At 38.6% G+C, this 26,102-nt stretch overlaps 1 protein-coding gene across 5 annotated transcripts in view; it reads right to left on the bottom strand.

Moving 5' to 3' along the window:
• MSH4 (mutS homolog 4) overlaps positions 1-25,068 on the bottom strand; it is a 33,061-nt gene extending 7,993 nt beyond the window's left edge. For 3 of the 5 annotated variants that reach the window (XM_061365046.1, XM_061365047.1, XM_061365048.1), the window contains exons 1-14: positions 24,728-25,068; positions 22,433-22,594; positions 19,469-19,632; positions 16,755-16,865; positions 15,322-15,437; positions 14,564-14,737; positions 10,051-10,223; positions 9,255-9,322; positions 6,444-6,518; positions 5,971-6,035; positions 5,254-5,423; positions 2,353-2,489; positions 1,806-1,909; positions 878-1,002 (exon numbers count right to left, since the gene is read on the bottom strand). In XM_061365046.1, the coding sequence (XP_061221030.1) occupies positions 878-1,002; positions 1,806-1,909; positions 2,353-2,489; positions 5,254-5,423; positions 5,971-6,035; positions 6,444-6,518; positions 9,255-9,322; positions 10,051-10,223; positions 14,564-14,737; positions 15,322-15,437; positions 16,755-16,865; positions 19,469-19,632; positions 22,433-22,594; positions 24,728-25,004 (1,921 nt within the window). In that variant the 5' untranslated portion in view covers positions 25,005-25,068. Of the gene's footprint in view, positions 1-877; positions 1,003-1,805; positions 1,910-2,352; positions 2,490-5,253; positions 5,424-5,970; positions 6,036-6,443; positions 6,519-9,254; positions 9,323-10,050; positions 10,224-14,563; positions 14,738-15,321; positions 15,438-16,754; positions 16,866-19,468; positions 19,633-22,432; positions 22,595-22,678; positions 22,721-24,403; positions 24,548-24,727 lie in introns of those variants that run through there. The other 2 variants (XM_061365049.1, XM_061365050.1) reach the window with 2 other exon arrangements.
• Positions 25,069-26,102: the final 1,034 nt, after the last annotated feature.

Here is a 26,102-nt window from a genome sequence, read left to right as displayed (position 1 = left end):
GTGTAGATTTATGGGAGAAGCTAAGTGGCTTTGGTCTTGTTATTACTGCTGAAGAAGACCTGTGCTCTGATTCATCTGGTGGGAAAGACTGTGATGCTTCAATCACATCAGGTAATGCTCAGTTCAGTTACATATCAATTCATATGCTATGACTGGAATCACCAGCACATGAAGATTCACAGTCCAAACTACAAAGTAAACTGATCCTGCTCATGAACCGAGAATTACACAGCAGCACCAGTAATGATGGGCTGACACATCTCCTGAAAGGGCTTCTAGACCTGATTAAGTATCTACACCGTATTGTACTGGAGGTACGTATTCCAGCTCAGCATTAATTGAAGACAATGTGATCATTTGTACATTGCAGAATTGGGCAAGAGAAGCAGGAGAAACAATATGACAGTAAGCATGTGATCCTGGATTCCTTACAAGACTCTACTTCCAAAAACATCTAGATGTGCTACAGAAATTGAAGCAAATAAACAAAGGTAGCCACATATTTTGTTTTATGCTACTTAGTGTTGATCTGCTTATATTATCTTGTGTCCTTTCAGAACGGAAGTGTAAACTCAGAATGTTCACAGACTTTGTACTTTTCAATAGAATATGCTTAAACTGAAAAGACTTTTGAAAAAAGACTGGCTGTGAAGGCTTACAGAATCTTACAGAAATAGCAGAATGTAATTTCAGTGAATGGAAAGAACATCAGCACAAAAGTGGCAAGGATAGGCCAGAGACACTCATATGAAGTCTACTGAGACCTAGAAAAAGAAATTGTGGACTTAGCAATTGGAAAACCAGACAAAACAGCCTGGATATTCTCCAGCAGGAGGGACTTTATGTGGCCCATGACAGAATCAAAGAAGAAACTTACCATAATCAGAAAGGGTGCAGGCATGGGCAAATGAAAGCAGCATATCCAGCATGGACACAATGTCAGACAGCTTGTATAGGCAATGAATGTGTTCATAGATCTCGTTCAGTAGTTTACACACTATTCTGAAATAAGACAGCAATTTAGTTGTTCCACAGTACATACTGTCACTTCATACAACTTACAGAAACAAAGCAAGTTAAAAATGTTCATACTGCATACATTAGGATAGGTGGTTACTCATAAAATGCAATCATATCTGCTAGATGCAAGCAAATGTATACATTTCTTTGACGCAAATTAAGATCTTATATCATCTCAGATTAAATTCTCCTATCAGACCCAAGACTCACATACCAACAGCTCATAGGACAGCTTCACAAAGAGAACAAACTAAAAATACACCTATGGAAACAAGTATATTTTATTAACACATCAAATGCAATTTTAAGTCCCTTAGGCTTTCATGTTAATAAAACCCCCATATGGTTTCTAGAAAGAATTTCCATAAAACTGACATGCAATGTTATGCTTAGTGAGTCTCCTGGAACAGACAGCAGAGCAACATGACAGCAGCAAGGGCAAAATACAGAAACAGACAGTTCTGCAAATGCAAGGATTCTGCATTACAAACCTAATGCATTCATTGTGTCATTTTGCATAGATAAGTCACCCATAAAAAATTAATATTTATGATGGCCACCCTATTAAAAAGTGCCAATATGTTTGTAATCACTCTTAATACAGTACACACTTTGGGATTTGGTTGGGTTTTGTTTGGGGTTTTTTTTGGAGGGCTCAGGAAAGTCCTAAGTGTCACCCTGGATTATTTCTGCAAGTGGCCACAACTGAACAGAAATCCAGCTTTAAGAAAGTAGCTGTTAACTGGACAAATCCCATGGAATTAACAAATATTAAATGGTCTTACAAGTAGGTCATGTGATATATTTCTCTCAGGGACTCCTGACATCTTTCATTCATCTTTATTAAATCTGCTGAAGTGAAGCTATATGTGTTTTTCATTTTAGTGATCTACAGAAAATACAAACCAACAGTAAGAGCTGGTCATATTATCAGAAACAAAAAATAGTTTCTAAAATGCAAATTGGGAACAATTGAGGAGTTGGGGGAAGAGGATGGGTGGAGCAGGAAAACAACACCTGGTTTCATTTTTTCCATATACATTTTTATGAAAAATCCATATAAGAGAATGCAGTTATCAGCAAGATATATAACTTTATCTTCACATACAACATAACTGCATGTGATTGCACATTTCTCACTATATTAATTAGAAATAGGGCAGTTATAAAAACATACCCATTACACCTTCATTTACTTCTAGGTATCTTCACCGAAATCATTTTAATTGTTGCTTAAATTACCATTTAGTGTGTCCTTTAATAATGTATTATACATTTTTTATATACTAAGTTTACAAATACATTATGCAAAAACATATCTAGTACAGATACCTTTGTAAATTCTGAAGGAAGCTGGCCATTGGGTAACGCTGAACAATCAATATTCAACTGGATAAAAAACCCACGAGCAGAGCTGAAACTTGTTTTCATTGGCAGGTTGTACTTCTCTGCAAGCTGTGTGATCATACCTATATACCACAAACACAGAGTGGACCCAAATTACATAGAGACTTGTGCATGCACACATATACATGTTTCCTTTGGTACAAAGACACATACTGTTAATGAGATTTGTAGGTGCTGCATGTGTCAGGTAAGCAACATGACAAAAGGCCTTAGAGGCAGGTCTCCAGGGAGTTACTGAAGTAACTTATTAATGTAACAGATGTGGCTGCATAAAGCTATTGAGAAAAAAAAATTCAGTGAAGAATCAGATAAGTTCATGGGGCTTTTAAAGGCAGGTCATGCATTGGACCAACTCCCACATGGGCCTAACAATGGCAAGGAAAGTTTGCTCTAGCACCTAGTGTCACTGCCTCATCAATAGCGAGTGATGAGAGATGATGAGTGATGAGAGTGATGAACTCAGGAACTCTCAGTTTTTAACCAGTTCATTATTCTAAGCAATCTTCTTCCCCCAGACTGAGGGTTGTGCTTTACATTTGTAATCCCACCCTTAAATCCATCTTGTTCCTAGCTGAAAAGATACCGTATGTGGGAAATTGTTAGATGATAGAAGAACATGTAGTGCTAAATTATAGGAATTCTGAATACTTCAAAGATGGTAATGGTGTAGTACTCCTGCAAGAAGAAAGGATGGAGCTACTTAGTGGTGTTTCCTGGCTGTTCAAGGCTGTAAGCTTACCCACTCATATTCCAACCACTGCAAATGTAGACTAGCAATTGAGGACATTCTGGATATAGAATCACAGACTGGAAGGCACCTTTAAAGAATTTAGTTCAGCTCCCCTCCCATGGACAGGGACATCTTTCATTAGATCAGGTTGCTCTAAGCCCCATTCAGCCTGACCCTGAACACTTCCAGTGATGGGGCATTCAGAACTTCTGTAAGAAACCTGTTTCAGCATCTCATCACACATTATAAAAAACTTGTTCCTTATGTTCAACTTAAACATATCCTCTTTCAGTTTAAAACCACTGCCCCTTGTCCTTTCAGCACAGACCCTGGTAAAAAAAAAAAAAAAAAAAGGTCTTTCTCCTTCCCTCTGAAAAGCCTCATACCTTTTACATATTGAAGGTCTCCCTGAAGCCCTCTCTTCTCCAGGCTGAATAACGCCTAGTCTCTCAGCCTTTCTTCACAGGAGAGGTGCTCCAGCCCTCTGATCAATTTTGTAGCTACACTGGACCCACTCCAACAGGTCCCTGCTGTTCTTGTGCTGGAAAACCTAGAGCTGGATACAGTACTCCACTGGGGTCTCACCCAAGCAGAAGAGAGGGGGAGAATCTCTCTCCTCCACCTGCTGGCTACACTTGTTTATGCAGGCCAGGACACGATTTGCTTTCTGAGCTGTAAGCACACATTGCTGGCTCATGTCCAAATTTCTGTCCACCAGTATCCCAACATCCTTCCCTGCAATCCATTCGTTCCCCAGCCCATACTGGTACTGGGGACTGTCCTGACCTAGGTGCAGGGCCTTGCACTTCAACTTGCTGGACTTCAAGAGATTCTTATAGGCCCACCCTCAAGCCTGTCATGGTCCCTGTGGAAGGCATCTGCTCCCTCCCACCAATCAACTGAACCACTCAGCTTGTTATTGTCCACAAACTTGCTGAGAGTTCATTCAATCCCACTGTCCATGTCACTGATAAAGATGGTAAATTGTATTTGTCTCAGTATGGACCCTTGAGGGACACCACTTGCTACTGGTTTCCACTTGGACATTGAGCTGTCACTCACTGGATGCAGCCATTCAGTCAATTCCTTATCCATCTCATATCTACCTCTCATTCCTTACTTAGTCCATCTGTCAAACCCATCTCTCTCCAAATTAGCAGCAAGGATGTTGTGGAGGACTGAATCAAAGGCTTACACAACTCCAGGCAGACAACACCAGTATTTCAGTCTTAGTCACTTACGAGTTTAATCCAGTAACAAGGAAAAGAGAGAAGAGTCCCTTCTGCAAGCATGTGGGCTACAGTGAAAATAGGCACACGGAAGATGTTCAAACATGCTGGATTCCCAGAAGCTATCAAATATTAGAAGGTTTAGGAAATGAAAAACAATAGCCTCTGTACTTTTCATTGTGTACTATGTAAAATATAAGACTAGAAAGGAACAGGAAGCTCAGAACATATGACAGATGCTAAAGCTTCTGATGCTCTTTAAGTTTCCAATTACATAGTAAATGAAGAAGATGGTCCTCTAGCTAGAAATCAACATCTTACACTAAAAATGGAGATCCATTCCAGAAGGTTGGGGTTTTTCTTTCTGTTTTGACTGAATGATAAGCAGGAAGATTACTAAAGAACAGTAACAGACATGATGGTAAAATTCCTTTCATTCGTGTTTTCCCACTCTTAGTAGCTTTGCTTTATCAATCAAGACTGCTTAAAATATAAAGAACACAGAATTCGGATATTTTAAATCAAGAAGCTAAACTAAAGATTTATGTGCTTTATGCAGAATGTATTAGGTGGACTAATTCTGTTACATTACTTTAACTTTATTGTACTTTCAGAGAATAAGGATCAACAGACTTAAATATAGGAGCAATTGTTCAACTACATTAAATAAAACTGAGTTTTTATCTACAAAAAGGAGAATCTCAGTATGTATCTTAAAAGTACTTCAGTTACTTATCAATGTCAATCAGTTTATAGTAACTATTTTTTACACATTAGAAGGTTACAACAGACAGGATTATATGGCTTCTATATGCCACGTGCAATATACTCTGAACTCCAAATAAAAAAAAATTGGTTTAGAAATACCTGCTATGTCATCAACAATTTCTGTGTATGTTCTACGAGCTATGTCGAGGAATTCGTTGATGTTAGGCTTAACAGCATAGCACTTCTGGGTCCTCATACTCAGACATCCTTTTGTGTATCTTGTATCGTCATTAATGACAGTTGTAATCTTTTCAAGTATAATTCCAAATCTGCAATATTAGTTGTATTGCTAAATAGCTACATAATATTTTACTATTTTTTATTTGTAATAGCATCCCAAAATTACAAATAAGAGGATTACAAATTACTGAAGCAAATTATGCACTGTTAAACCACTAAATTTCATGTCTACTTTTGCTCAGAATGAAGTATGACTATAGCCAAGTCTGATCAAATATATCATTGAAATGTTTGGGAGATAGAAATTATTTCTCAAAGACACAGGCAACACTTGATTTTTGCATTGATATGGGGATACTGGGAAACCACTACTTCTGTCTTCTCAGAATTATTTCTAAAGGAGTGTAGTTCATCAGCAATTGAAGTGTCACAACTAACTTTCTGGTTCACTTTTTTCTCCCCTGTATTTTTTGTTAGTTGAAAACCAGATTTTTTGACAATTAAAATCAACTTTTAAGCAAAAGAACTGAGCTATACCTGTAACTACAGATAAGCAAAGATGCAATGTCTTAATTCTTACACGCATTCTTAACATGAGAGCTTCTAACACACTAGCTAAAGTATCCTGATAAATACCTTGTATCTTCAAGAGAATTGTAATAAGCCTTTAGCAGTGGTGTGGTACAGTTTCTTAAAGCAGCCTGTTGAAGAGTAAAACATGGACATGAACAGTCAGAGAGTTTTTTAGCCCTTTCAAAGGACAAAGTTCTCAGATTCACTGAGGCTACATCAGTGGTTGGATAATCTGGGCAGGAGTTTCAGTTAAATGTCTGTTATAAAATCAATTATTCAGGTAATGGTAGGAATCCAGTCCTTAAGAGAGTATCAGACTCAAATGCTTATTTCCAATAGGCTTAAGAATTAAGAGACTGTGTTGGAAAGATCATGTTCTGATAGATTAAAGTAAACTTACTTTTTTTTTTTTTTTGGACTTGATGATACCTATTGGTCCCTTCCAGCTTGAAATATTCAACAAAATTTAACAAACTGCACTGTATAAAAATAAGGACGAAGCAGTCTATGCTTTATAAAAAAATGACATAACTTACCTTTAGAGGCTCCACAAGTTCTAGGGTATGTTTCAGGTAGATTAAATTAGTTATTTTTGATTCAGCAGTTTTAACCTGTTGAAAAATTTTACAAATACCGGAAGTGTTTGTATGACTGCCTGTTTGAAGAAGTACTTCAGAACTAGCAGAACTTGTACTGTTAACTGTAACACCTTTGCACTATTAACAAAAAATGCTACAATACTTTATACGCTCACTTTGACAACTTGATGTGTAACAGCATAAAAAAATGCTTACCTAAATTTTACATTGCCTATCGTGATAGCTTGCCTACCAGTAGCTAATATTTTCATTTGTCTGCACTGATAACGATTGAGCAAGCCATGAAAACTTCTAATCTACATAGCTCTGTAAGCTTTACAAGCTCATAAACTCTTTCAAATAGAATACATTATTCACAACAATTAAGCAGCATAGCCCTTTTCAGAAATGATGTTGTCATAACCCAATTTGGTTGACTTATCCTTGGTTAATATGTTTATGTCCTTGAACATCTACCCTTGTAATTAAAAACAAATCCAATAAAAGTATAAAAGTTTTGCTTACATTAATGACTAACTTAACCATGTTTTGTCCACATAGCTATTCTACCTTGTTTTCTATGCCCATTAACACTTACAGTAAAGAATTTTGCTGATGATATTAGAGCATAGCATATGTAATGCGTAGCATATGTACTACATATACGCTGTGTGAGGGGATTTTAAGAAACCAACATAGATAAGCACACTGGTTCTGAAGAAAACCTAACGTCCATTTTCAACATGAATGTAGGAGTTGACCCTGTGTGAAATCTTTTTTTCTTTGTATATAATAACTCTTTACTCTTGTGGTAGAAGGCATCCCTTGCCTTATCTTAACCTTCTATGAAGCAATTTTTCTGTAAAAGACAAGACTAAATAATGCTACATGTAAGAATGGAAGAATCATGATCTGCAAATACATGTGGGGTCTAAGTCCCATGATGGAATTGGACATCAAAAGGACAGATATGGTCAGATGTGTAGAGCTGGTATTCACAGAGTGTACCTTGCTAGAATAGTTCTTACAGGAACTTCAACTGGTGTTAAAAGAGGATCTTTGTACATGCTGCACTTCAGGCTCAAAGGGAGAAAATGAACAAATACAGTCAATAGTCAGTAACTCTTCCATATGATGTTACTTCTTTTAGACTCATTAATGACTAAAATGCAAGCCTGTCCTTTATGGAGTTTTCAGCAACATTTGTTTACAAACTAGTTAGGAACAGGAGCTGATCTCCAGTCTAACAAACAGACTGCAGTACACTGAAGGAAGAGAAACCTTACTTTAATTAATCACAACTACTCCCTGGTTAAAAATGTTACACTGATTTTCAAGGCGAAAGGTTAAACCTTTCTCAAGCTCCTAAAAGGCTTCAAATGGGAAATTCTTTACAAACACTGAGGAGGAAAGAGAGGTTCTAAGGAATCTGATCTGAAGGTATATTCAGTAATTTTCACTAAGGTGATCTGTGATGGAAACCTTCTCTGTCAGCCGAGCTCTTGAATGCACTCTAATGGATGTCACAGGAGGTATACAACACTCATACAGACCAAAACCATGGCTGCCACTGTCATAAAGATAAGGAATAAAATACCTTCCTGCTGAAGCCTGAACACAAGCAGATAAAAGTATTGCTTGTTTTTCAACTAAGCTATGTTATTCTAAGAATTTATAGCTTTATTGTCTAGTTATACTTTTAGAAATAAATGTTTTTATCTGCATTTTATTTTTGACTTGTGAGATCACAGAATCATAAGAGTAGTTAGATACATGATTTAATGCAGCAGAGTACTCTTTCAATCTGTAAAATAGGACCATCAGGAAACTTAAGAGTAATCATTTACTTTAGTTATCCCTTGCATTCAAAGGTTAACAGAGAAGCATGGGTTGAGAACAGGATGCACAAACAACTTCCAAACACTATCCATAACCTAGAGATCTCTCTGTTATGTGCTTGAGACATAATCTTATCTGCTTTTGAGAACAGTCAGTGTAAGGGCAACTTCTGCCTCATTTGGTACTGCTTATGCTATGCAAGTGAGTATATTGTTTTCTGTCACCTCATTGTTATTCAGAAGTTGTTCATTAACCCCTGCATGAAAAAGCTGCACTTGGTTCACAGAGCATCTGTGCCTTGGAAACTAACAGTAAGTTCCATTTCTGGCTCTGTATATTTATGTGACTGACTTAGTTCATCTGTTTTGTATGCAGAGCTGAGCAAAGTCAGAATGCTTCCTAAGAATCTTTCTCAGAATAATTTTTCAGGCAATAAAGACTAATTTCTATTCACCTGTATTACATGAAAATCAAGAAATTATTTATTTTCTAGTAAGAAAGATGTTTCATTTTCTTTATGCTATCAAAAAGTTTATCAACCTCCAAAAAGAAAAGTAAATTTCTGTTATACACTTTTTCCTCTTAGGCTGATGCGAAGGACATTCCTCTCATCATAGTACTGTCGAACAGGATGTACACGTACGAAGAATAAAGGTGGGGAGTGATGAAAAAGTAAACAGTTTTGAAGTCAATTTGCATAAGTTTAGATGAATGTGATATTGAAGCAAACAAATTTTTCTAACATTCTTCTATGAGAATCCTCTACTGCTGCAAAATATGACCTACTCTCAATCGATAACAGAATTATTCCATGTGGTTTTAAGGTACAGTCTTTTTCTTATTGTATCATACATATTTACAGATATCACATTTATATATTGCACATTTTAGCCAGATATCTCATAATCTAAAGTGTATTTCAGAACATACTGTATCCTGCTTTGGAATTTGTACCAAAACCGAAAGTAGTTGTTCTGTATCCAGGAATTTTGAGATAACTGTAAAACAAAAGTACAGAACAGAAAATGAACTATAATTATAGGAAATTTTTTTACATGCACATAATTATTTAGTAATACTTACGTTAATTTTTTTCTTTCATTCTATTTTCAGAAATTCTTTACCAAGTTAAAAAATGGGTTAAAATAGCTGCTATCTCAATTATTTACTGTATCTAAATATTATTTACTGGAGGTCATATATCAATTCAGCAATATTCTTTTTGTTAAATTGAATCATATTCCTTCTATGATTAAGATTACATGATCCAGCTTCAAGTGGACTAACTCATACTTTGGGGTACTGTCTTTATTTTACATTTGTCTGGGCCACTGCTTTACGGAGCAACGACAAAAGAACATGCATACACAAGTATTACAGCAGTGACGCCTTTGGTTTTAATGTATACATTATACATACTTGTATTCTTCCAACATAGTGTGTATCTAGCCATAGAGATGAAGAGTTAAAACTCTTTGAAAAAGCTACTGACCTGCTGACTTCTACCCACTTTAAGCAGAGAAACTAACTTTTCTTTGCAAAATACCTGACAAAAAACATCACTATCAAATAAAGATTACTTCAAAAATTAAGTGCCCTCTATGTCACCTGACAATCATAAAACCCAACTTTTCAAACATATTAAGTCACCCCGCATACTTTCATCTATCAGAAATAAATGTTTAAAAAGAAATATAATATTATGAATTAAAAAATAAACTGCTACCTGCTTGAAGACCAAAAAAAAGCTCCTCATCCTGGAGTAATTCCTGAACACAGTCCAGTCTTGTGTTAATTGTTTCAGTGTCTACTAGAGGCTCCAGGATATTGGATCTAAGTCTTCGACTTCCACCCGGAGTTTTGGTGAAGTTTAGTACACCGAAAAGTGTGTGACCATTCCTTTGAAAACAAAATGGACTGGCGAATACACTCACAAAGATGGTAAATGTCAAGGACATTTTCAGGTAAAAGTATCCTACAAATTTAAGACATGCTTTTGGGATGTTTAACACCTCCCTGTTTGCCATGTGCATTATATGAACTACAGCAGTTTAGGAAGTCAGGCAATTTAATGCAATTTAATGCAATATTATCCCTCATTACATCATTTTCTTAAATACAGAAATTCATTTGTATTCAGTATTTTCTTAATTTTTTGTGGTAGTACTCCATTCCTACTGCAGTGGTGAAGTTTGTATTTTTCATCTCAGTTGAGCTAACTAAAACCAAAAAAAACCAACAGAAGGAGGCAAACTAAGAGTCTGAGATAAACACTAATCTGAACATTTTCATTAAAATACATTTCTGAAAATTATTTCAAATCCTTACAAGTCCAAGACAGAATTAAGCTTTGGATTTATTTTTTGAAAGAACTGACTTACAGCCATTACAGGAAACAAATAACATGCTTATGATCTGCAAATAATGTTCTCATGTTCATGGCTTTTACATGTTACATCCCAGGGCCTCACACTTAAGGGCTGATTGTATCTGTTTAAAATAAACAGCCTGTAATATTTACATCTAGTACATACCTAAACAGTTTTAGAAACCTGAAACCTTCAATGCTACTGGCTTGAAAGAAGGCCACATAAACACTATGATTGAAAGGAGAATTCAAATAGGAAGAAATCAGACACCAAACAACATAAAGATAGCTAGACAGTACAGAAACTCCTGAAATATCATGGTCCAAAAGAAGAAAGCAATAGTCAAGAGAATTAAAAAAACAGTGAAATTCAAAGCCAGTTTTATTAAGGACATACTTACCATGAGCTGCAATTCATAGCAGCAATTAAGGGAAACTCTATATTTGGGATACTATCCAGACTGCTTACCTTTAAGCAACTGAGGGCTCATTTCCCTGTACAGTAAATGAAGAGACAAGCCCCTTCAGATACTGCCAAAAGAACTTGATTTAGGTGTTTCTGGTGTGTGTCTGTACTATTAACGTTTACCTGTTAATATCTGATAAAAAGATATCAAACCAGGCGTGCGGGTACTGGTGTGTGCCTGTACTATTAACGCTTACCTGTTAATATCCGATTAAAAGATATCAAAATAGGCTTTAGGGGTAATATTTAGGTCATGGAAATGGCTCTGTCTGGTCTGATTCAGACTTGCCACTGGGTCAGTAAAAAATTGTGCAGCTATAATGCTAAAAAAAAAAAAAAAGCAGCAAACCTTAGGCAGTTTACTGTTGCTCAGTTCCTCCTCCTTCCTCTCAAAACCACCTGTCAAATTAGAGCAGCTTTCAGAGAAATACTGCTCTGAGGGTGCCAATCCTACAGGCTGGCTTCTGCAGTTACATACGAAGTGATGGAGCAAACAAGAAGGAACTGGGGGCAAAGCACGGCACATAAACAGAAAGAAACCATAGTTACCACCCCCTTCTGAAGAGAAGATCTGACTTTGTTCTCTGCGAAGGAAGTGCAACAGGAGGGCCAGGAGACATCCTTGAATGGATAAGGAGCTGCTGAGGAAACTCTGAGGGAACAAAGAGGCTTATAAAGGGTGGAAGCAAGGACAGGAGGCCTGGGAAGAGTACAGGGATGTTGTGCAGGAAGCTAGGGACCAGGTTAGGAAAGCTAAGGCCCAGTTAAATTTGGCTAGGGATATTAAGGATAACAGGAAGGGATTCTACAGGTACACTGCAAATAAAAGACAGACTAGGGAGAACGTAGGCCCCCTCAGGAAGCTCTCAGGTGAACAAGCTACACAGGATTTGGAGAAGGCTGAGGTTCTGAATGACTTCTTTGCCTCTGTCTTCACTGGCAAAGGCTCTGACCGCACCAAACAAGTCTTGGAAGGCAGACGCAGGGACTGTGAGAATGAAGGCCTTAGGCCCACTGTAGGAGAGGATCTGGTTCGAGACCATCTTAAAAATCTGAACGTGCTCAAGTCCATGGGACCTGATGAAATCCATTCGCGGGTCCTGAAAGCTCTGGGAAATGAAGTTCCTAAGCCGCTGGCCAACACATTTGAGAAATAATGGCAGTCAGGTGAAGTTCCTGACAACTGGAAAAAGGGAAATATAACGCCCATTTTCAAGAAGGGGACAATGGATGACCCAGGGAATTACAGACCGGTCAGTCTCACCTCTGTGCCTGGCAAAATCTTGGAGCAGATTCTCCTGGAAGGCATGCTAAGGCACATGAGAAACAAGGTGCTTGGTGACAGCCAGCATGGCTTCACTAAAGGGAAATCCTGCCTGACCAATTTGGTGGCCTTCTACGATGGATGGGGTAGAGCAGTTGATGTCATCTACCTGGACTTGTGTAAAGCGTTCGACACTGTCCCCCCCATGAGAATCTTGTCTCTAAATAGGAGACATCAATTTGATAGATGGACCACTCAGTGGATAAAGAACTGGCTGGATGGCTGCACACAAAGGGTTGTGGTCAATGGTTCCATGTCCAGCTGGAGACCAGTAACAAGTGGTGTCCCTTAGGGATCAGTGTTGGGACCGCTCTTGTTCAACATCTTCATCGCTGACATGGACAGTGGGATTGAGTGCGCCGTCAGCAAGTTTGACGATGACACCAAGCTCTGTGGTTTGGTTGATCTGCTGGAGGGAAGGAATGCCATCCAGAGGGACCTTGACACGCTTGTGAGGTGGGCTGATGCCAACCTCATGGAGTTTAACCATGCCAAGTGCAAGGTCCTACACCTGGGTCAGAGCAATCCCAGGCACAGCTACAGGCTGGGCAGAGAAGAGATTCAGAGCAGCCCTGCAAAGGACTTGGGGGTGCTGGTCGATGAGAAAATGAACATGAGCCAGCTTCAGTGTGCGCGTGCAGCCCAGAAACCAACCGTATCCTGGGCTGCATCCAAAGGAGCGTGACCAGCAGGTCGAAGGAGGTGATCCTGCCCCTTTGCTCTTGTAAGACCTCACTTGGAGCATTGTGTGCAGTTCTGGTGTCCTCAACATAAAAAGGACATGGAACTGTTGGAACAAGTCCAGAGGAGGCCACAAGAATGGTCAGAGGACTGAAGCACCTGCCGTATGAAGACAGGCTGAGAAAGTTGGGGCTGTTCAGTCTGGAGAAGAGAAGGCTGCGTGGAGACCTCATAGCAGCCTTCCAGTATCTGAAGGGGGCATATAGGGATGCTGGGGAGGGACTCTTCATTAGGGACTGTAGTGATAGGACAAGGGGTAATGGGTTAAAACTTAAACAGGGGAAGTTCAGATTGGATATAAGGAGGAAATTCTTTCCTGTTAGGGTGGTGAGGCACTGGAATGGGTTGCCCAGGGAGGTTGTTAATGCTCCATCCCTGGTAGTGTTCGAGACGAGGCTGTACGAGGCCTTGGGTGATAAGGTTTAGTGTAAGGTGTCCCTGCCCATGGCAGGGGGATTGGAACTTGACGATCTTAAGGTCCTTTCCAGCCCTAACTATTCTATGATTCTATGATCCCCACAAGAAGAGAAAACCAGGGAGAAAGACAGAGCAAGAGCCAAGCAAGACAAAAGACAAAAGAACAGTGGTAAGGGTGGCTGATCTAGTCAAAGGTGCCCCTGCCCAGACCAGTGAGCTTGGAACTAGAAGATCTTTAAAGGTCCCTTCATACCCAAACCATTTTATAATTCTGATATACCTCTAAGCAGAAAGCTTTTACAAGTAATACTTGGAGAGCAATCTATCTCCAGGCTCTCCTTTTTATATCAGGGTGATGAGTGGACTTATAAACAGGCAGACAGTTCTAACCAGAAGTGTAACAGTCTTGAGAAGGTAACTCTTGCAGCTCCTCTTCTGCCTAGAAAGCAAGGATCTCCTGATGAAAGAAGTGTTCCAAGCATTGCTCTGATTGTGGAGAACAACTTGCCACTAGTCCTTAGAAGTAAAGGAAAACAAAACAATGCTTCAAGCCTGTTAATCTTGTGTAAAATGAATAAAATCCAGGCAGTTTAATCCAACATAAGCCACTTCTGGTGAACGTGTTACCTCTTTCATTTCATGATCTGTGAAATTTTGCATCAACATCATTTTAAGTTTACACTGATTCAAAGATGACTACGTGTCATCTTTCTGCAATTCATTTGTTGGTTTCCTATGCTAGAAATTTTGTGCTGAATTGTAATGTATTTCCCTGTCCGAGTATTTTTTGTAAGCTCTGAATGGTATATCAGATCTGTCATACAGAAATAAATATAATGGTCAGCTCTTTGACACAAACATCAAGAACGCTTTTGTAAAATATGACCTTAAACAATGCAATTTGTAAACTTAAATATTCTTACCGAGAATCTCTGTTATTAATCACTAATTCCAGATTTTGTGCTGATGATGAATCTATCATGGCTGTTTTCTCACTCCCCTGGAAACGCACCTTGAGCGATTTAGGAGCATAAACTGAATTCTGAATAAACTCTACATATTTTAGCAAAGCTGCAGCAGCTGCAAGACAGTAATACCTTGGAAAGAAACAATTTTTAATAAATGTTGAACAGGGCTATTGAAATATCACAAAACCAAGCACTGCACTACAGAAACTACATTCACATTTGTGCTTGACAACTACTGGGATTGATTGCACTGAAAACACAGTATGTTTTAGGTATGCACTAACCCATGAATAGTGCACATACATGGATGTAAATAAAATATTCATGTTTGACTGTACACTTGACACCCCACACTATCTACCTGGTACTTCAAACATACATATTTCAGTACATGACTTGAAGACCTAGGTCACCAAGTACCACTACTTAAAATTGTTGGTACAAGAAAAACAAAGAGGAGAAAGTGGAAAGCTGTGAAAACAAAAACAAAACAAAAAACAGAAAAGAAAAACAAACAAACAAAAAAGAGGCTGTAATGGGCTTTCTATGCACGTTTCTAGATGTATCAGACACACCAGAGGGCAGAATAAAAGAATAGCTCTCTTCTGGTTTTCTAGCTTTTGCACCAACCCACAAGATTTGTTTGCTAAGTATGCAAAAAGGTGTTAAAAACTTATCTGAACACTGTGTGTTTTTTCCTCATTTAAACATACTTTGACTGAACCTCCATGAAAATGGTGCTGAATTCAGATGCACACAATTGTTCTACATATTCCAAACCCTTAGTTTCATTGAAATATTTTCTTTGCACAGTTGTAAAAGTCACATTCTGTGAAGATGGAGGGGAAAAGCAGATAGTTTTAAAAGTTACAAAGATTTTATCATCAGACAGACTTCTCTATTTTCCTAGTGATATGTGTTTCCAAGAAAACCTATCATTTGGTTTAGCAATCTGTGTAAGTACTCGTTCTAGCTTATTAGCACAAGCAAGCCACGCTACTGCCACTCATCTTTCCTTGTCTTTGCTAGTGAGTACATACAAATAGGCTCATACTACTGTTTTGAGCAAATTAACATAGGTTTTTTCTTGGCTATTGCTCTTGCTCTCAAGAACGAGACAAAGAACTTGGATTTGGTTAAAATTAATGACTTTATGGAAAGTTATTTTCATGGTAGCATCAATGCTGACACTGAAACTGCAATTTTCTCTTGCCAAGGTTTAAGTCCAAGGGATCATTATCAAGCTCTCAGTGGTAAACTGGCAATAAAGATATGCAGGTCAATGGAATGGAATGCGTGGCACGTGCAAGCCGTATATGCAACACAAAGAGGAGAGGTCAGGAAGCAGAAAAGGACTCATGAAGAGGCCATCAGCAGTACAGATGAGAGCAATTAAAGCAGGATTCAGTACAGAGTTTTTTAAAACTTCTGAGGCTTTGATACTTATAAATTACATACACTATTTATCTCATGATCTTTCACCTTGCGGTGCTCTTTCTCCTATTGTGTGATACCTTAGCCCCATCTATTTATCAGGTTGAGAGAAAAAAAAGGAGCAAAGGAAACTGCTTGATTTCTTTTAAACTCTGAGCACTTCCTAGGTTCAGTATTGCTCAATTATTTCAATACTATAAATTTGAAACTCGGGTCTTTAATCAGAAATATACTTATTTCTGCGATTGTTAAGATTGGTTAAGATGGGTTAAAACTTAAACAGGGGAAGTTTAGATTGGATATAAGGAGGAAATTCTTTCCTGTTACGGTGGTGAGGCACTGGAATGGGTTGCCCAGGGAGGTTGTGAATGCTCCATCCCTGGCAGCGTTCAAGGCCAGGTTGGACGAGGCCTTGGGTGATACGGTTTTGAGTGAGGTGTCCCTGCCCATGGCTGGGGGGTTGGAACTTGATGATGTTAAGGTCCTTTCCAACCCTAACTACTCTATGATTCTATGATTAGATCTACTAGTGCTGGAACTGCATTTAGATTGATTGTTCTTTACCATGGTACAATTAGGCCCAAATATCATAAACCACACAAAATCTGATTGCATTCAGGATTTTACAAGTTGTGGAAAGCTCTCAAATCAACAATCGTATAAAAGTGATCAACAAAGACTCTAAAATATTGAATGAAATTTAAGAGCTTACCTTGAAATGTTCTGTTATCAGACTGAACAATTTTGTTGTGTTCCCCGCATCACAAGCAGTGTTTGACATTATGATTTCTAGTGGTGTTAAAATCTTGAGCTTAGTAATGACCTGAACAAAAAAAATCATAAAATCAATGAAAATCCATATATAATCTAAAATATGAACCAGCAATGAAGAATGACAGCATCCTTGTATTTTAAAAATTACGAATATGTGTAAATATTGTAAATAAAGACCAAACTTTCTGCTGAGTTCTACACCAAGTAAAATTTATCCATATCTACAGATACAGGTATCTAAATATACATGAAACCACATTAATAAAAAAAACAGGTATCTATTCCCTATCCAACACTGAACCATGTTTGTTGTCAAAGCAAGAGATAAATATTCAGAACTGTATTCCATGGCTAAGATGGGAGAAGGACTTATTTTCAATAGATAGCAGCTTTCTGGGCTTGCAGCTGTAATGTTAATGGTGCTCTGGAAGATGAAGAATTGTAACATGTCTGAATATTAATAATCGTTCAATTGAGACTTGCTTTAGACTTTCTTGTAATCTCCTCTTACAACATTTCTCTCATTTTTACACACCTGCTGCAGGGATTCAAAGTACACTAAATGCTTTTCTATTTATTTCATAAGAGAGAACATACATTATGCATTTATATAATCATCCACATATTCTCAAGAAAGAAACATGAAAAAACTAAGTGCTTGGAAGTTAAGATATGATAGAAGGGACAGGTAAAAATAGAAAGTTGAACAAGCATAAAGAAAAAGTACACAAAATATATAAGGGTACTGCAGGATGGGATGGAAAGCTGCTGCTGCCCATCGTGTCTGGTAATTATTAGAAAGTTTTTTTCAGAGGCATCACAGATAAAGTGAACCTTGAAGAACTTAAAGAATGCAAGACACCTTCACTGAATTAATTTACAGAACATTCAAAAATAAAAAGGTGTACAAGAAAAGCAAAATACAGTAAGTTTGATATCAATCACTAGCAAAACATGGATAGTGACACTGTAAAAAAACAGCTGATCAGCAGATAAGACAGTACTGTTAAATGTGTTAAAGAATGAGATATGAAACTAAGCCGTGTAGTGCCTTTGGGGAGAAGTTCTGAGAGTTGAGTTGTTTTGTTTTGGGGTTCTTTGTTTGGGATTTTGGGGTTTTTTTGACTGGATGGTCAATACAGTATCAGGTATGCCCGCAGACTGAAGAAGTCAGTAATCTAAATGGAAAAATACAAAGATATGTAAACAAATAAAAATGACATCTTTTAGAATAGTAAAGGAGGAAAACATTGGACAATCTGGTCAAGGCCTGACAAGCAGTAATGGAAGATGTAAACTTGACAAGTTACAAGCCTGAGTAACAGAGAAGAAAGCTGTGTTATAATTTAAAGACAAAATACGAGTCTTAAGAGAAGTATTTTATCATTAAATGCAAGACAAAAATCAAAAAGTGAAGGGACAGGGAGGGAGTTTGGGCAGCTAAAATACTTTCCATTTTGACAAAGATAAATTTCATGGGGCACTAACACGGTCCTTAACCTTGACACAGTTAGAACAGGGGAGGCTCTAAACACAGCTATTGCTAGCTGAAAAGGAAGCCTTTTACACTTAGAAGTAACTGCAATCTTTACGAAACCATTAAACAACTTCCATAAAATTAAACTGACATTTCCTTGCAAGATTCTAGTCTTAACACTCTTTTGCTTACACAGCAACATGGTTTTTTCCTAGGTATTAGCAGATCAAGTTTTCACTTTCACACCTTTAAGAGAATGGTTATTTAAGTTGCCACATCATCACCTGAACCTCGACATGTTATCAGGCACCAACACTTTCAAGGTGCACATCTCATTTTGAATTTTAGTACTGTGGATTACAGAAGTACTTCTGTAGCTGCCAGGTTTAATATGTACCTGTGTGTGTGAAGATCAGGATAAGCTTTAAAAGCACTGCTGATGAAAAAAAAAGAATTACATTAGACAACATATGTTTTATTACTAAATCTATTTACATAGATTTGATGGCCGTTTATATCCTGAGTCATAGCTACTTATTCTCCTAAATTTAGTTTCTGTTCCTTCAAATATTGTAAAGATCCTACAAGCCACATTATTTTCTAGCACGCATAACTACAACAAAACCATTAGATGTTTTACTAATGCTTGTGTTGCATAAAACAGAGATATTACTCTCCAAATTAGGGTATTCAGCTCTGTATTCAGAACACTTGGCTGCAAATGGGTAAGTTTCAGTTCAAGCTGACTGAGACAGAATATTTATGCAAACAAAGCCAGACCTACAGTTACCCTACCCTACCATACCATTTATGCCGTTCTGCTCTCAGAGCTGTTCTGCTCGATGAAAAGTATTTGCAAGTTCTACTACCATGTATTGCCCAATGATCTTCAAAACTAGGCATCTCACTCCCTCACAATTCAGACACATTGGTTTTTGCAAAGGCTACTTTTCTTTTGCAAAACATTCTTTCCCCTTCACCAAAAACCTGAGGCACAGTAAGGAAAACAGTCCTTTTGTCCTTTCAACACTGCACATTTTCTAGAACTTGTTACTTTCACATTTGAGAAGTTTCTTCTACAAACTATTACATTCCCATTAGTCATAAGCTTTTTTAAGGAAGAAAGTCATAATTAGCATGTAAGGGACACAGCAATTAAGTATATGCAACAATACCTTGGCATAAGTTGTATTGTCTGAAAACTGTGATAATATCACCTCAGGATTTTTTAAGTCAATACTGGCCATTCCTACTTCACCTCTGGCAAGGCCTCTTCCTTCTACTACAGCTACAATAACTGATGCAGCAGTATGAGTAGAGACTGCAGACGAGGATGTAACTGTAAAACAGTTGCATATATTCAGTTACAAGCCACTACTTTATGTTCACAGAATCATTCTTTGACATCCCAAATGAAATATGTAATTCTATTCCCATATGATGGAAATCCCATTCAATTTTAACAAACTTCATTAAAAATTAAAAATCCTTGCTCCTGGAACTCTTTACTTGCCACACCATACAGGCAAGGCACTTTCCAAAGCATGACCATCACACTCTTACATTAAAAGACTGACTGAATGCATTAATTAAAGATTGTCAGAACTAATCACATCTCTGTTGCAACTGAAAACACTTTCTGACTCACTACTTCTGTGCTAAACAAAGAACCAATGCTTATTACATGCCAAAAGGCATGGCTATTATTAAACACTTGCCATTTAAATTCCAATGATGCACAGCTATTACTGTTAGTTAAAATCAGATGTATTAATTGCAGAGAGATACTGTAAATTAACATTCCACTAAAGGCACAACTCTGATCAAGGTTGCTTAGATCTTAGTTAGGGAACTTAGATCAAGTTAGGGAAAACAAATGTTTTTATATACAAATATATATATTTTATCTGATTTTATGCTAAACTATTCTAATATCTATATCTATAGTATGCTTGAGTCCCAGTAATTAGATTTTTATTTTGGTGTGGAGGGTTAATAATTATTGATATCTGAAAATTGTTTTAGCTTGCATTTTCCCAAATATCACAACCTCTACAAATGTCATCTCCTCCTTCAAATACCCAGCTATCTCTCCAAGACAACCCTTACAAAGACCAAGTATGAAAATTAAGCTCCTTAATGCCTAATGCTTTCCTTCCTGAAGACACTAACCCTCATTTTTTTACTTAATCTCTTTCCTTTCCCCCATGCAGATAAAACCACCAACTCAACTACTTTAGTAACTTGCCCAACACAACACAGCAAATCTACTTTGGGGTTGTACTACAGACCTACAATAAACCTGATATCTAACCTGAACATACCCGTGATTCCTCATCTCATGTCATTCAGCCAAATAGCTGAAATTTCGAAAATGGGCCTATTTTTCATTCAGCTATGATTTAATGAAGTACAGCTGGCTGGAGACAAAGGCTGACACATTCCTTCATCTCACTCTTCCCACATCACTTCATACAGTACTTCATACCACTTCTGCTAATAAACAGAAGTTTAATTAGCACCAAGTTAAAACCCAACTGTCCCAGCATTACTCTTCTGGCACCTAAAAGCTAATCTGTGAGCTGGTAAATTGGACAGTCTCAGAGATGAGGTTATCATCCGCAATCAGCTGGCTCTCCCACTTCTCCCCAGTTTTGCTATAGGTGCCTGCCATCACAAATCAGTGCAATAACATGTCTAACCAATAATAATGAACTCCCAACACCCCCAATTATGTTCCACATTTAAGAAGCAGTGCTCTTGTAATGGGTTGATGTAATTTTATTTGGTGTACTGAAATTCTCCTAGTCTATGAAAAACCAAAAACGTTTATACACTGCTTCTTTTGATATCTCATCTCATTTTTGTTTCATATTCGCAAAATGGTATTGCATTCTTCCAAATCCTACTGGAGAAGCTACTAACAATGTTTTGCTTGGAAATCTGAGACCAAAGATTGTGAGACTGTGCTATTCAAACGAGCAAATTCGTAACTTGCTGAGCAATACTGAACTATCACACTATGGAAAGCAGCTGCTACATACACTTTGCTACATAGCAGAATGTGAGATTCTGGATATGCTGTCGTCATTAAAGGTCAGTGAAAGATTGATTAATGACTGTTACACACAAAACAGAAAAAAAATCAACTTCTCTAGGTTAAAGAACACAGAGGTAAAATCAAAGGAAACCAACGAAGTGACCTTGTTTCACTGTTAAGTTGCATAATGTTTAGAGAAATCTACTCTATGGGTTTCAACATCATAGTTACTCCAATTCTCCAGTTCCTGGAGTAGTCATAAAGAAAACTGCATCACAACAGCTGCAGGAAATCACACACTTCATGATACTTACATTTTGCAAAATAATAACTCAGTGGCAAGTGGAGAGCCAGTTTATATTCTTATCAGGAATAGGTAATTTTTTCAAATACATTTTTAAGTAATTTTGCTGCTTCAAAGAATTACCATTAAACAACTTTAAGAACACTAAAGTCCAAACTGATTAATCAGTTAAAGAACTTTGAATCCCATCACTTCTGCATTACCAGAGCACACAGACAGACATAACCTGGCACAAGGCATCATTAACCTGTAGCACTTTTCCATAAATAGCTCATACCCAATGGATAAGCATTCCTCTGAAGATCTAGTGTTCTACATCTTTGAAGAGACCAATGTAAACCATGTAAAACTTGCACCAAGAGACTTGAGAATGACATCATGATATACAATTTACAAAGCATTTACAAGCCTAAGAAGAAACCTTGATCAGCAATGTGCACGAATTTGGGATCTTCAGTTCAGTCACCACACAAACCAACATGGCCCCAAAAATAAATCCATTTTGGACAATTTGAAAAAAGCCTGAATTATAACTACAGTGATAATTTATACATGAATGGAGAATGGCAAGAGGTTGAAATACCAAAACATCTACTCAAGTATCTAATGTAGCATTTTCCCCTATGGGTGCATCTTGCATTGCCAGGCATCCTCTGTAGTACAAAACACACTACGTTCTGAGTTTTGAATATACTTCAGTATCTTACTGGATCACATTAAAAAATAAAATGTGCTTAATAAAATAATCCAAGAAATGTAAGTAGGACTATTTCCTTTAATAGCTGTTAATCTTACCTGAATAGCCCATAAGAGGCGTATGGCTTCTGCAAACAGATCTACTAGAAGAGAGGGGTGTTTTTCCCACACATGCGCTATGCAGGCCTCGCACAGAAGAACTCGTGAGATTTAGTGCGCTAGTGTTTTCTACACAAGAACTTTTGTCCCCAAAATATGATTCTGAAAGGGGAAGGAAAAAAAATAATTTTTTTTTTCAGAAAGCAACACATAAATATAACACTTTGAATACTTTATTTTTCTTACTACAGAGATATCCAAGCAACAACCTCTAATGTCACAGAAGCTCTTTGAAGTATGAAATAAAATAAAAATCAGTCTGTTTTGAAATCAAACCTTTACTAATGCTTATTTTCCACAATGACATAACTTGCAGCACCAATGAAAGCCATTGTTTGCATTGCTAGACTGAAATACTACAGAAGACAGTGTACCACACATAATTTCATATTCTAATGTACCTTACAGTTATGAATATGGTGTCAGCACCATCTTACATTTGCCTATCAGCTTTTAAATCTGCACCTGAAACTGCATGTGTTTATGGGTATATTTATTTTTGAAGGTCAGCATTCTTTTTTTAATAAAAGAAAAGAAAGAACCATGCTCAAAACCTCCTCTGCTTGAGAATTATCTCCCTTTGAATTTATGGGGGTCAGCTGTCAGAAATCATACAATAATCTGGGAAGTATTTGTTATCTGCAGTTTCTTTTACACATGTATCTTCGGATTTATCTCTATTTTTAAGTCCTGCAAAATCTCTCAGATCATGTTTCTGTTTAACAAATTATCTAAAATACTTTATTTATTTTCAGTTCTTTTGAGATTACTACAACCAACATCATATCCTTAATTTAGCTTGAACAGTTGCTGTAAGTTGCATAAAAATGAATTAAAATAGAAAAGTTTTTCCACTTAGCAATTACAAAATTCCAGGTATTAAGAGACATAGAAGCCCGAACATTTCTGTTCCTTCTATTAAATTAGAAATAGATCTACAAGACAGAATACTTTAGCACTGTGCTCAGATGACCCATTGACATTTCCTCGTGGTTGGTACAAAAATGCTGACAATATTGTTTGATTTTTTTTTTTTGTGGGAGTTGTGGTTTTTTTTAGATCTTACAAAACTGACATCTGGGAAAAAAAACAAAACAACAAAACATCATTAGTTCAGACTGTTCTGTTTGGGGTTTTTGGTTGGTTGGTTGGTTGGTTGGTTTTTTAAGAGTGGACAAATCAGCACTGCAATGCATAGTGGTGTTTTTTTTAAAAATCATTCACAATGATTTTCAGAAGTTCACTCAGAAGTTTGGCAGAGAAGACTTTGATTTCCTGGCATAACATGGGGAAAAACATAATTTTAAAGACCAGATGCACCGAACCACCTCGGGCTACCTTTTAAAACCAGCATTTAACAGGTTATGCACTACTCAAATTGAAATTCTGTTTGCATTTTTCAGGATTCATGACTGACCACGTACATTACCCACAACCACATTATCTTCCTCCCAGTTTACGTGTAATGAAGATGTATGCACTTCAGAATGCATCCAGCAAGTGTTAAAATAATTTACATCTCCTTTTATAGTTTTTTTTCCCACTGGAAAACATACAATTTGAACCATTTTTTTCTGTGCCAAAATACAGAGATTCGTGGTACGATCAAAATCTATGAACTGGCTGGTGCACGCGTGTTCAGCAGTCAGGAGCTGAGGGGCCACATCCTCAGCGGGAGCCAGCAGCCCGGGGTGAACAGCAGCTTTATGTGGAGGCTGGCAATAGCAATGTCACATTTTAAGACCTCAACATCTTTACAACACATGGAGGATAACAACATTTAAAACCACACACACACACACACAAAACAAGCAAACAAACAAAAAAAAACACCCACCAAAGAACAGAAAAAGAAAAAAAGAATAAAGAAAAACCACCACCAAAGAAATCAAACCCAAGCCCCATAACCACCTGAACGCTGTTCAGGTCTCCAGTGAAGCAATACTGTGTTGCAATTCAAATCAAATTACTGACCCCATCAGGGAACCGAGATAATACTACCTAGAAGCTTCACATAAAGAAAATAATGAAGATTTATTTAAAGAAGTGTGAAGAACGACCACCATTGTCCTGATGAAGGGGGGGGGAGGGGGCAGATAAAGGTCGCTCAGGAGATGCTGCTGCGCCTCCTAAGGGAACCACCGCGTATAACAGCCCCTTCGACCAAAACAGAGGGCAGCGCGGCAGAGGAAAGCGGCCAAGACCCGTACAGAGAGGGCAACGCAGCACCCCCACCTCCTCTTCCGGAAACCGGCGCCTTTATCCCGGCAAGCTGGGTGGGAGCGAGGCCTTCCCCGCTTGAGCTGCCCGGCTTGGTCCCGTCGCTGGAGAGATCTCCGGTGCTGCCCGTCGTGCTGCGCGGCGTCTGCAGCAACCCAAGAGTGTAGCGGGGCGGCCGCTCCGCCCGCCCTCCCAACCCCGACGTGGAGGAGCAGCGGCCGGTGTAAGGCTCCGAGGTGGCCGAGGCGGCCTCCAGCCTGTACGCGTCCGCCTTACTGCTCTCTTTCAACATCGCTGCCTCGCCCCGCACGGCCACCGCCACCCACAAAAATGGCGGCGCCTGCGCCCAGCTCTCGCCCCCCTCGCCACCCCCACCCCCGGCGGCGGCTGAGGGGACCCGCGCGTCCCCGCCGCACACGGACACAAACAGCGCTCGCCCTGCCGGAGCCAGCGCGGCTGGGCACGCACCCAGCGCCGCTTTGAACACGCAGTATAAGGGTGACACCGGGGTGCAAGGAAAAGGAACTCTTAAAAACGGGAGCGAAGCGTTCACACGCAGTTCGCCCCACATCCATTCTTCAGCATCCAGAAACTGTTCCAGCAGCGCCCCAGCCACGTCCCCCCTGCTCAAGAGTTTCGGTACTAAAAAGATCCCAGTAACAACCATGAAGCTTGTGTACATCTGGAATTGTTAAAACGCGTCCTTAGCACACTGTGCCATGTGTCACATGAGTGCAGCATGCATACACACCACTAAAACCGTTCCAATAAACATTCTGACTAGACAAGATTTGTCCCTGGAACGTAACACACCCGCATTAAAAAAACACTCCAAACAGAAGCCAGCCCTTACCAGCCCACAGCGCTCCACGGACAACTGCAGTCTGATGGATATTCGGCTTCACAACTGAAATGACAGCAGTTGCAGCTCCTCTACTGGCATCTGCTCACAGTTCAGACAGCACATACTTTCTCAGCAGCGAGTATCATCAGCCTTGCACCAGGAACCTGAGTGTCACTGCAGAGCAAAGGATGGCAGGCTGCAGGTGCCCATTCCACCTACTGCCTGTCCTCAATTTCAAGTCCTACACTGAGCTTTCCTTTTGTCCTGGGTTCAGCAGTAGCAGTCATTTCTTTCCTTAGTAGCTGGTGCAGTGCTGTGTTTTTGACTTTCAGTCTGGGAACAGCGCTGGTAACACTGATGGTTTTAGTTGCTGCTCAGTAATGCTTACTCTGACCAAAGACTTTCTGAGTCTCATGCTCCACGGAGGAGGGGAAGCCAGGAGGAAGCAAAGACAGGACACCTGACCCAAACTAGCCAAAGAAGTATTCCATACCACAGCACGTCATGCCCACTACTTAAACCGAAGGCAGTTACCCAGAAGGGTTA

This window comes from Neopsephotus bourkii, unplaced genomic scaffold (genome assembly GCF_033783945.1).
Source record: "Neopsephotus bourkii isolate Nb327-2 ecotype Australia unplaced genomic scaffold, CSIRO-AGI_Nbou_v1 NB_1269, whole genome shotgun sequence".
In the NCBI taxonomy this organism is placed as follows: Eukaryota; Metazoa; Chordata; class Aves; order Psittaciformes; family Psittacidae; genus Neopsephotus; species Neopsephotus bourkii.
The sequence above is the reverse complement of the archived record's forward strand: the minus strand, read 5'-3'. Positions and strand labels throughout refer to the sequence as shown.